The following is a 12,641-nucleotide window of genomic DNA, read 5'->3' on the forward strand; positions in this document are numbered from 1 at the left end:
GCACTCACTCGCGCGCCCCCCCCCCCACCAATTGATTAACTTTTTAAAATTAAACTGTAGTGTCTAAATGTGAAACAGCCAATATTTGGTTAAAGTATGTATTACTTTACCAAGTAGAATGAGTTGCTTTTCCTATGTAAAGAATATTTTTAAATATGCCAAAGTCTGTTGTGAGCTCTTCTCTTTCTCTCTCTTTCTCTTTGTTTTGGTTTTTAGTTTTTGGTTTTTTGAGACAGGGTCTTACTATGTAGGTTTTGCTAACCTATAATTCACAGAGATCCAGCTACCTCTGCCTCCTCAGTGTTGGATTAAAAGCAACCACCTCCATGCTTGGCTGGATTTAACTTGGTGTAATTATATGATTGCTTGTATTTGGGTATTTAAAGAGACTGGGGGGTGTGGGAAATTAACCTAAGGTAGAAGCTTACAGACTGCATACACGTATGGTTGGAAGCCTGCTCACTTTTCTGCATTGATCAGAAAAGCATAAGTTTTCCTTTATTTCTTTTTTTGTTTGTTTATTTTTTTGTTTTATCGATACAGGGTTTCTCTGTGTAGCTTTGCGCCTTTCCTGGATCTTGCTTGGTAGACCAGGCTGGCCTCAAACTCACAAAGATCTGCCTGCAGAGTGCTGGGATCAAAGACGTGCGCCACCACCGCCCAGCTCCTTTTCTAAACATGCTTTCCTTAACACTTGGGCTTTCTTAATCTTTTTCTAAAGCTTCCCTTTCTGCCATGTGGCTTCTTGTTTACCACATGTCTGACCTCCATGGCAACTTAAATTGCATTATTTTTTTTCTTCTTCTTCATTTGCCGCCTCCTGGTAGCTGCTGAGGTTTTACAGCTTGCCTGCCCTGAGGTTATTCTTTTAAGCTCTAATAAAATTGTCCTTCGTCCTCCAAAAAAAATTTCCCAAGACCGTAGTCATCTATTGATGGCAAGATTATGGGTGGATTAATTTTTTCCATCCATATTTATAATTAAAAAGTTTATGGGGTTGAGGATTTAGCTCAGTGGCAGAGCGCTTGCCTAGTAAGTGCAAGACCCTGGGTTCGTTCCGGGGGGGGGGGGGGGGGGGGGGGTGGGTGGAGTTTGTATATGATCAGGGACATAAAATTATTTAGGTATACATATGTGTAAGAGCTGGAATGGCCACAAAGCAATCCTTTGGTTCAGACTCCTCAGATAGGTAAGTAGCATTTAAATTATTTGTTTAGAATTTGTTGCTTCCTTTTGAACTTTTTTGTGACAGGGTCTTGCTGTATATTTCTGGCTGGCTTTGAACTTGCTATGTAGACTAGGCTAGCCTTGAGCTCTACCTCCTAAGTATTGGGACTTCAGGCATGTACCAGCACAGTTGGCCTTAAACTTTTTTATATATATTTGTTGCATTTATATATTCAGTTTTTTTATAGATGCCACAATGTTTATGTGGAGGTCAGAAGGTAACCTCAGAAATTAGTTTCCTCTTTCCATCATGTGTGGTTTTTTTGTTTGGCTTGTGTTTTTTGTTTGTTGGTTTTTTGTTTTGTTTTTGAGACAGGGTTTCTCTGTAGCTTTGGAGCCTGTGCTGGATCTCACTCTGTAGCCCAGGCTGGCCTCGAACTCACAGAGATCTGCCTGCCTCTGCCTCCTGAGTGCTGGGCTGGGCCATCATGTGTGCTTTAGGAATTGAACTCGGGTTATCCATCAGTTTGGTAGCAAAGACATTTACCTACTAAATCAGCTAGATTGAGCTCATTTCTTCAGTCCTACTTTTTGGTTCCATCCTTTACTCAAGGTTTGTTATTATTTGTTTTGTTTTTGTTTGAGACAGTATCACTATGTAGCTCTAGCTATCTTCAAAGTCATAGAGATCTGCCTGCCTCTGCAGTGAGATTAAAGGTATGCACTTCAGTGCCAGGCTCCTCCTCCTTTTTCTCTTTTTCAACTTCAGTCATTTTAAGGTTCAATTTCGTGGGTACAGTGATGTCACTCAGTGGAAACAAACTAGGTAATACATACTGTCATAAGGCAAACAGTAAATGTGGAGGTAAGAACTGTTTGTTTGGAAGTGTCTTTTAAAATCAGTCTTCTGCAGCTGAATAGAGCATGTTGACTGGAGGCTCCTAGATGAGAGACTGGTCCCTTGAATGATTAAAAAGCTCTTATTTGTTTGCTCTTAAATCAACTCAAATATGGCTCTGTGCTTTAGAAGCTTACCTGAATTGTTTGCTGTCCCACGCTCTTGAAAATGGTAGAAGTGATACAGATGTGAATTGTGTTTTATTTCAGACTATGCTTTCTCTCTCTCTTCCTTACAGATAGTACAACAATAGAAAAATTAAGAGCTATTTGTTTGGACCATGCCAAACTTGGAGAAAGCAGCCTTAGTCCGTCTCTTGACTCACTTTTCTTTGGTCCTTCTGCCTCACAAGTGCTATACCTAACAGAGGTTGGTTTTTGATTTTTCCATTTTGAATTTGTTCTTGTTCTTTAAATTTGATGTTTGATGTGTTACTATGAAGAATATGAATAAGATTATTATTAGATGTTTTTGAAATGGTCAATATCTTAGCAATCTTTGATGAAATGGAGGTTATGTTTTAAATCCCTTTTAATACAATCCTCCTCTTCTTCCCCTCCCTCTTTTATTTTCAGGTAGTCTATGCCTTGTTAATGCCTGCTGGTGCACCCCTGGCTGATGATTCCTCTGATTTTCAGTTTCACTTCTTGAAAAGTGGTGGTCTACCCCTTGTCCTGAGTATGCTAACTAGAAACAACTTCCTACCAAATGCAGATATGGAAACTCGAAGGGGTGCCTACCTCAATGCCCTTAAAATAGCCAAACTGTTACTAACTGCCATTGGCTATGGCCATGTTCGGGCTGTGGCAGAAGCTTGTCAGCCAGGTGTAGAAGGCGTGAATCCCATGACATCGGTAATATAGATTGGTTTTTTTTAATTTCTAATAATAAATAATAATTTTTATGGTTAAATTTCTCAGCAATTCAAAAGTCTGAAGTTCAACTTTGACTCAGTGTTGAAATTTTCTTTCCAGTGGTTATCCTGTTAGTAGGAATTTTTACTTATTAGACTGCATTTGTATTAAAAGTATACTAACTCTGCACTGGCTTCACTACTACTAATTTTGGAGGGCAGTTCCTTCACTTGCTTTCTGACCACTTGAGTTTAGCTTGACTCTCACTGTAAACCTAAAACACAACCCTACATAAATGAATTCTAACTTGTACCAACCAGGTAAGATACCAGTGGTGTTGAGTTGTAATTAATTTCGCCTTTTACTCGTTTTCTTTCTCTCCTGCATTGGCTTAAACTCTAATTATGAAATCATTGTTGTTCTGTCTTTGCTTGGATGGCATCTTTGATCCATTTTGATGAAGTTTTCAAGATATGTTAAAATGTTTGATGCCTCCGGGTGGTGGTGGCAACTCACGCCTTTAATCCCAGCACTTGGGAGGCAGACGCAGGAGGATCTCTGTGAGTTCAAGGCCAGCCTGGTCTACAGAGCAAGTTCCAGGAAAGGCGCAAAGCTACACAGAGAAACACTGTATGGGGGAAAAAAGAGGGTGATGCCTAGTTAAAGGTCAAACTCTAAATTTAATTTTTAAATAATAGTTACTAAATTACTGATAGATGACAGAAGTCTTTGGAGGGACGGAAGCAAGTATTATTACATATTCAAGGTTAACCTAGGCTACAGACCCTCTCGATACAAAGGTCTCAAGGAATAGATTTTTTTTAAATTAGAAATTATGTAGGTCATAATTGGGGAGGAATAGAGTGTTGGTGATTATGATATGTAATTGTTTTATATGTAATGTGATATTTAAAGGAAGGGCCTTCTTATTTCTGAAATATTTCCCAAAATAATTTATAAATGAAGTAATGGGTTTTGGTTTTTTGAGGTTTTTGTTTCAGTTGTTTCTGGATTTTTGTTGTTTTGGGTTTGTGGGTTTTTTTCCCCCTATTTTGTTTGTTTTGGTTTTCGAGACAGGGTTTCTCTGTGTGCTCCTGGATGTCCTGGAATGTACTCTGTAGATCAGGCTTTTTGTTTGTTTGTTTTGTTTTTGAGGCAGGGTTTCTTTGTGTGGCCCTGGCTGTCCTGGAAAGCACTCTGTAGACCAGGCTGACCTTGAACTCAGAGACCTGCTTCTGCCTTCCAAGTGCTGTGATTAAAGGTGTGTGCCACTACTGCCCAGCTATAAATGAAGTTTCATGATACCCAAGATTTTGCCTAACATCAATCCTAGAGTAAAGAGCAATGGAGATAGAAAGTGTTTGAAAGTAATTTTTTAATAGGTTAAAAGGAAACACGGGTCCTCTTTCCTGTTATTCCAGCACTTGGAAGAACAAAAAAGCAGAAGGGAAGCCAAGAATTTAGAGCCCCTGGGCTTTAATTGAGACCCTGTCTCTCATTCAGTGAGGGAGGGCTCTTATTAGGATAAAAACAGATTAATGTAATCCATGACATGACTACTTAATGACATATATAATACACACAAAAACCACTAACACACTTTTCTATTTTGTCTGTAATACTCGGAGAATATCCCATTTGCCAGTTGCAGATACTAAGGTATTATAATTGTCAAGTATTTGTGGGCAATTAAAAACTTAATGTAGAGATGTCTTCAACATTTACAAGACATAGAAGTTAGAACTCAAAGACAGAATTACTCAGCTCACTACTTATGTTTCTCATTGATTACAGTTTTTAGTATACTATTAAATAAAGTCCTGCTATCTTTAGTATGTTTTGTTTTATTTTTTTATATTCCTAATTTTTCTCATTTTCAAAGTAGAATTTGATAACTAGAGATTATGAGCAGGGTCTCCTCAAAGGGTGCACATGTAAAAAAGAAAAAGTCATGATTTATTGCATCTTTAGATGAGATTGGACTTGATCTGTTCATAGAGACCTGGATTAGATTAATCTGGATTAGATTAGAGAAATTTGTCCTACTTGGATAACATGTTGGCAGGGTGGAGTAGTTTGTGTGTGAATGTGGAAAGAAAACATACTAATGGAATGTTGATAAATAGGGTACAAATGTTTCAGTCAAGTTATATGCACAATACTCAAAGGGTTGACTTTTTTTTTTTTTTCAGGTCAACCAAGTAACTCATGATCAAGCAGTGGTGCTACAAAGTGCCCTTCAGAGCATTCCTAATCCGTCGTCTGAATGCATGCTTAGAAATGTGTCTGTTCGTCTTGCTCAGCAGATTTCTGATGAGGTTAGTAGTCTAAGAGTAGTATATATACATATATGTATATATCATGTGTTACTACACAATATGTATCAATAATATACATAATATATTATATATAGTATAGATACAATTTTGTGCAATAGCTTGTGTATATACATAATGCTTTGTATCATAAGTGTTAACTGTACAAATTTTTTTAATTTTTATTTTATTATATGTGTTTAACCTGCATGTATGTCTGTATAAAACTTGCATGCCTTGATGCCCTTGGAGGCCAAAAGAGAGTATTTGGATTCCCTAGAACTAGAACTAAAACTACAAATGGCTCTGAGCTGCCATTTGGATACTGGGAATTGAACCTTGGATCTTCTGTAAAAAGCAGCCAGTGATCTTAACTACTGAGCCATCGCTCCAACCCCAAAACAACTTTTTTAAAATTCACTTGTTTTACTGGTTCAGTCTAGATCATGTTTTCCTAATGGCAACATAATATTATTAGTTAATTTTTTTTCTGGGGAGGGCGCGGTTTGAGACAGGGTTTCTCTGTGTAGTTTTAGTGCCTATCCTATATGTCGCTCTGTAGACCAGGCTAGCCTCAGCGAGTTCTGAGATTAAAGGTGTGCGCCACTGCCACCCAGATTCATTAATTTTTTTAATTGGCTTTTTGTATAATAAACAGTGGTCTTTCAAAATATACATTTGATACATTTTTAAATACATATAAACACTACACAGCTTTTTTTTTCTGTGCTATTGAGACTCAAGATCAAATCCAGAGTTTCACACCTATAGTCCTAAAACAGATTATTTCTGTAATTCTTCCCTGTGGGTTTTGTTGTTGTTGTTGGTTTTGGGTTTGGGTTTTTGGGGGGGTTTTTTGTCCCTATAAAAGAGGTTTTTGTTTTGTTTTATTTTGTCTTTTGGTTCTTTCTGTTTTTCAAGACAGGGTTTCTCTATATAACAGCCCAGATGTCCTGGAACTAACTATGTAGACCAGGCTAGCCTCCAACTCACAGAGATCCTCCTGCCTCTGCTTCCTGAGTGCTGGGATTAAAGGTGTGGGCCACCATGCCCTGTTAAAAGTTTTCATTTTCTTGAATTTTATTCAGTTGGATTGTGTGCCAGTACATAATCCCAACACTTGGGAGGCTGAAGCAGAGGGTTAACAAATAGAAGGCCAGCAAAACTGGATCACAAAAAATAAAAAAATCAAGTTGATGATGGCTTTGTGAGTTGTCAGTGTTCTAAGGGCTCAATGGTTCATTCTTTTTTGTTCAATATGTTTCTGTTATAAGCTGGTTGTGGTGGTACATGTCTTTAGTCCCAGCCCTTGAGGGGCAGAGACAGGTGGGTCTCTTGAGTTGTAGGCCAGCCTTGTGTACATAGAGACTTCCAGGACAACCAAAGCTACATAGACTGTCACAAAACACACACACACACACACACACACACACACACACACACACACACACACGAGAATATGCATCCACTCAAATACATCTTTTATATATAAAACAAACCTATATATTTATCCCATTGTGAATATGCCACACTTTCTTTATTTGGCAAAATATACTTGGTGTTTTTCCCTTTTAGATGTAACCAAAACTGCTTTGAAAAAATAAAATAAATTTAAAAAATTAAAAATAAACTGCTTTGAAAATTTAATACAAGTATTTGACTTTCTTTTCTTTTGTTGTAAACACTTGGGAGTGCAATGGTTGTCTTAACAACAGTTTTAATTATTACTTTATAGGCTTCAAGATACATGCCTGATATTTGTGTAATTAGAGCTATACAAAAAATTATTTGGACATCAGGATGTGGGGGATTACAGCTGGTATTCAGCCCAAATGAAGAAATCACAAAAATTTATGAGAAGGTAAAAATTATTAAGAGAAATACATCCCTTATATTAAAATGAATGTTAGTGAATTTTGTGCATATGACTAACTACACTTGTACTATGTTCATCTTTAAATAGCTAATCATTACATAGTAATAATTTCAGCTATCATTGAATAAAGATTTACTTTAAAAATAATTTAATCCTGCTATGAGGCTGCTTTAAAATTAAAAGGGAGATTTTTCTGTTTTCACTGAAGTACGTCTTTTTCAAAGAATTTGCTTTTTCTCATTCCTTTTGTTTTTTTTTTTATTTTTTTTTTATTTTTTATGTGTGTGAGTGTCTTGCCTACATGCACATATGTGTACCATGAATGCTTGGTCCCCTCGGAGGTGAGAAGAGGGTGTTGGATCCCCTGGCACTGGAGTTATAGGCAGTTGAAAGTCACCATGCAAGGGCTGTAAACTGAACCTGGTTCCTCTATTAAGAGCAATAGTGCTATTAACTGCTGAGCCAACTCTCCAGCCCACACTGCTACATTCTTTTGTTGTTTTTAAACTGCTACATTCTTAACAAAAACTTGAGCATTAAGGACTCGCTTGCTCAATAAAGCTTCCCCTTTATATCAAACATTCATTGTCCTTATTACTTTTTTTGTGTTCCCATATTATCTGTTTGGTATAGTCCTCACTACTCATTCAGCAAAATAATTGAAAGCCTATTTCATTCACATTGCTATAATACTGACTTTTCAATAAAATCACAGCATATTTGGGGTTAGGAAAAACTTTTGAACCCCTTACTGAACAATTGGTTATTGGTTCAAAAGTACATAACTCAGAAGGTCTCTAGGAGCTTCTTATTAATGATACATATATTCTCAGTATGTACCTTTAACCCCTTTGGAGTCATAGCAGAATACTGATATTAGACTTCATTTTCTGTAGTAGTTGTTTCCAAACTATTCCAAAAGGCCTCAAGAGATGCAGATAAAGAGAGGGACAATGGGGGCTGGAGAGATGGCTCAGAGGTTCAGAGCACTGGCTGCTCTTCCAGAGGTCCTGAGTTCAATTCCCAGTCAACCACATGGTGGCTCACAACCATCTGTAATGAGGTCTGGTGCCCTCTTCTGGCCTTCAAGGATACATTCAGAACACTGTATACATAATAAATAAATAAATGTAAAAAAAAATCACTTAAAAACAAAAACAAACAAGAAGGACCATGTAGTTTAACTGAGTGAAATTATAAGCACTAAGGTTTTGAAGTCATATAAGATTTTTCTTTTTAGCACTTAATTTAGATTTAATTAATTAATTAATTAATTTAGAAAGAATTAGATTTCTTTATTGCACTTTTTAAATAAGATTTGTTTTTGTTGTTTCTTCCCTTCTTCCTTTCTTGTTCTCTCTGTTCTCCAGCCCCCAGCCAGGAATCTTCCCTTACACTTTCATGTTACGTATGGTTTTTATTTAAAAGAATCTTTAAGTAACTTGTTCTTAATTATAATTTTACAGACCAATGCAGGCAATGAACCAGACCTGGAAGATGAACAGGTTTGTTGTGAAGCATTGGAAGTGATGACATTGTGTTTCGCCTTGATTCCAACAGCCTTAGATGCTCTAAGTAAAGAAAAGGCTTGGCAGACATTCATTATTGACTTACTATTGCACTGTCACAGCAAGTAAGTTTCTTTTTAATTTTAAGAAACTTTATTCTATTTTTATAAGTAGAGTCAAATTTCTTAGCACTAGATATCGCAGAAACCAAATAATCTCCACAGTACATTAATGTTGAGGAAGTTGTCATTTAACATGTTTGACCTAACCTCAATTTGTTTAGTTTTAGTCTGAAAAATTGGATAGGATATTGGCCTTCTGTCTTTGTCTTATATTCCTAGGTGCCAACTGTTAATTTAACGTGAAATTTAAGAGAGGGCTGCCATAGCAACTTAGGATTTCATACTAGAATAAAGATCAATTACTTACAGTAAATCTCATTTTTTCATCTCAAGAGCATTTAATCAGTATAAGTAATGTTTCACGCTGCTTTTTTATGCAAGTCATTCAGCTTTAAGGCAGTCAAATCTGTAGAAAATGGTTTCCATCCTTTTATATCAGTCTTATCCTGATTTTCATATATAAGGTAACTATAAAAACTAATTAGGCCAGGCATAGTGGCACACACCTTTAATCCCAGCACTCAGAAGGCAGAGGCAGGTAGATTGATCTCTGTAAGTTTGAGGCCAGCCTTATCTACAGAGTGAGTTTCAGGATTACACGGAGAAACCCTGTCTCAAAAAAGAAACTTATTTCATGTGATTGAAACAGATGCAGAACAGGGAAAGCTTACTGCCTCTGAAAGAAACCTTACCATAGTTGGACAGCTCTGTACATTGAAAAAAATAGGATAAATCATTCTAGTTCCATTTAATAATGCATTTGGGTGCTAGTGGTGAAGGGAGGAAAGATGATAAGTCAGCACTTTCAGTGTCAGCAGATTTTTGCGCCCTTGATTTTCTTTCCAAAATCTTTCCTTTAGCAAGTTCTCCATGTTTAGGCAAAAAAAAAAAAATTAGTATAATAGATTTCCTGCTTTTCTTTTGATAACGTTCCCACTGTTATAAGTTAAAACTATTTTGCCCCTCTCACTTTTATCTGTGTATAGGTGGGTGGCCAGGTTTGTGTGGTACTGTGGTTGAAACCCAGGGTCTTGGAGGGTGTGTGTGTCTGTGTGTAGGGGGTGATAGGGAAGCATTCTCTACCACTGAACTGAATCCACAATCTCCACTTAACCCTTCTCTTTCTGAAACTTACATGTAATAGGAGAAAGTACTGTAGGAAGCACTTCATCTCGTTATTTTTCTTGTCTGGAATAATTAAAAGTAATACACCAAGATTAGAATACTTGTGAGATTCAGATGTCAGGTTTATTTACTTATTTTTAAGGCATCTGATTTTTCCCCTTTCTAATATGGAGTAAATTTCTGTCTCTTAGGTACATGGGACCAGAAGCGCTTCTCATTTTTGAGATTTTTACTCTTTGCCTAGGCTTTACCTTTTGAGCATTCCCTAATTAAAAAAATCTTAAATTTAGGCCTAAATCTGAAAGCTTTATTGTCATTGATTTAATTGTAACTGGTTCTTGGACACATTCTCTATCTCAAAACTCTTTGGGGTTCTAGAAGCACCATGTCAAACAGATGTCTCTGCCCCCTAGGAACATTTATTATAGTGAAGTTTATGTAGTAGGTAAACCTTGGTGAAAGGTTGATCCATAATTGATAGATAAAATTCCCATATCATTTGTCCTCAGAGAATATCAGAATCACCTGAAAGGTTTGTTAGCACATTTTTGGCCAGACCTACTACCATTTCTCATCAGATCTGAGAATTGATATTTCTAACAAGTTTCCAAGTTGCTCCTCTGGTAGGCCATGCTTTTGGAATCAGTACTTCATTACTTACTGCCTGCAGTAGTATTTTTTCTGTGATAAAACAATTCCCACTGGCCCCTTCTAAAATGCAATTGGATGAAAATTCTGTGTGTGTGGGGGGGGTGTGTGTGTGGTTGTAGATGTTTTAAGACTTGTTATAGAACATTTTCTATCTATAAGAGTTTATAGCCTGTTCAGAGAAAGGTTAGGCATCCCTCAAAATGTGTTTGATCTTAGCCTTGGAATGCAGTGGTAAACTCATTTACTTATGTATTTTTTTCATGTTTTTAATTTCCATTTCAGAACTGTTCGTCAAGTAGCACAGGAACAATTCTTTTTAATGTGCACCAGATGTTGCATGGGACACAGGCCACTACTTTTCTTCATTACTCTCCTCTTTACTGTTTTGGGGGTAAGAAACTTAAAAAATATGTTTACCAGTGTAACTAATTCCTTCAACAAGGATATTCAGGAATTTGTGAATTTACCTTGTATCAGTTAGGGCAATCTATACTTAATCAGTAAAACGTAAGGAAACTTAGGGTTTTTGAAAAAAAAATCCATGCATGAACATACTGTATTTTATCATTTTCAGAGCACAGCCAGAGAGAGGGCCAAACATTCAGGCGACTACTTTACTCTTTTAAGGCACCTTCTTAATTATGCTTACAACAGTAACATTAATGTACCCAATGCTGAAGTTCTTCTTAATAATGAAATTGATTGGCTCAAAAGAATTAGGGTAAGTCACAGTTAATACTTTGTTTGTTTATATCATTGTTAAATAGTGCTTCATTAATAAATGGTTCATCGTTTAGAACATTTTAGTGAAGTGAATAACTCCAAGCTTAAAGGGAACTAAAGAACGTACATTGTGTTGTTGGGTTGTGTTTACAGAATGAATGCGTTACTACTTACAGAAAATGTGTGCTTTAGATTTAGAATATATGAGCTGGAGAGATGGCTCAACAGTTAAGAGCACTGGCTGTTATTCCAGAGGACATGAGTTCAATTCCTACTAACCACATAGTGGTTCACAACCATCTATAATGGAATCTTATGCCCTCTTCTGGCATGCGAGCATACCTGCAGACAGAGCACTCATAAATAAAAAACAAGCTGAACATGACTTGGGATGCAGAAGCAAGCATATTTGTATGAATTAAGGGCTACATAGTGAGGCCCTGTCTAGTGGAAAAAAAGATTTGGCAAGTCTTTTGAAGACTTGTATAAAAATTTATTTCTGAGATCTATACTTTCCTGTTGCTATAATATAGTATCCCAGCAAGGGAGAAGGAGTTTAAGGGTCAATCACATCAGGAAAGGTATGGCAGCAGAAGCAGGAAGCTGACCAATCATTGAAACTGAAGAACCAGAGAGAGTAAGGCCAAATCTCAAAGCCAACAAACATGTCCTTCTAGTAACTAATATATTTCCTCCAGTAGGATTCACCACCTGAAGGTTTCTCAAGTGTCCCAAACAGTACCAACAGCTAGGGACCAAGTGTTCAAACATAGGATCCTATGAGGAACATTTCACACCCAAATCGCAACAGACTTAGCCTTCAGATTAGCATGTCTTCTAGAAGTCTATAAAGCCTATGTCTAGAAATTTCAAGATAATTTTAACTTGCTTGACTAGAAATGGAAAGGTTTAGAATAGTCTCACATTCTTCTAGCTGTCTTGTTCAGATTCCTCCATTTCATAAGTTGGTCATTTATAATTCTTTTTCCTTTGGCAGGATGATGTTAAAAGAACAGGTGAAACAGGTATTGAAGAGACAATCTTGGAAGGACACCTTGGGGTTACAAAAGAGCTACTGGCTTTTCAGACTCCTGAGAAAAAGTTTCATATTGGTTGTGAAAAGGGAGGTGCTAATCTCATTAAAGTAAGTTCTGTGTTCTTGATTTTAAACTACATATCCTATCCTTGTAAGTGTTGTCATTGAGTCTGATTGATAGTATTAGGTCTTTTTATAAAACCTACCTTTTAAGAATATTTGTCAAGGTTATATTTGTTTAGATAATGTAAAACAGTTATGGCTTCCTGTAGCCATGGCATGTTTCTAGGTATTAATATGCAAATAAAATGTCAGTATCAAGTGTTACTTAATTTTTTCTAAGTCTCTTGTTTTCTTTTTTGTTTT

General features: G+C 36.6%; 1 protein-coding gene across 3 annotated transcripts in view; it reads left to right on the forward strand.

The window, feature by feature from the left end:
* Positions 1-12,641, forward strand: part of Usp9x (ubiquitin specific peptidase 9 X-linked) — a 142,895-nt gene that overhangs the window by 92,993 nt on the left and 37,261 nt on the right. For all 3 annotated transcript variants that reach the window (XM_036175504.1, XM_036175503.1, XM_036175505.1), the window contains 8 exons: positions 2,304-2,434; positions 2,641-2,919; positions 5,112-5,237; positions 6,970-7,095; positions 8,577-8,743; positions 10,799-10,907; positions 11,091-11,237; positions 12,237-12,383. In XM_036175504.1, coding sequence (XP_036031397.1) covers positions 2,304-2,434; positions 2,641-2,919; positions 5,112-5,237; positions 6,970-7,095; positions 8,577-8,743; positions 10,799-10,907; positions 11,091-11,237; positions 12,237-12,383 — 1,232 coding nt within the window. The remainder of the gene's footprint in view (positions 1-2,303; positions 2,435-2,640; positions 2,920-5,111; positions 5,238-6,969; positions 7,096-8,576; positions 8,744-10,798; positions 10,908-11,090; positions 11,238-12,236; positions 12,384-12,641) is intronic.

This window comes from Onychomys torridus, chromosome X (assembly GCF_903995425.1).
Source record: "Onychomys torridus chromosome X, mOncTor1.1, whole genome shotgun sequence".
Lineage (NCBI taxonomy): Eukaryota > Metazoa > Chordata > Mammalia > Rodentia > Cricetidae > Onychomys > Onychomys torridus.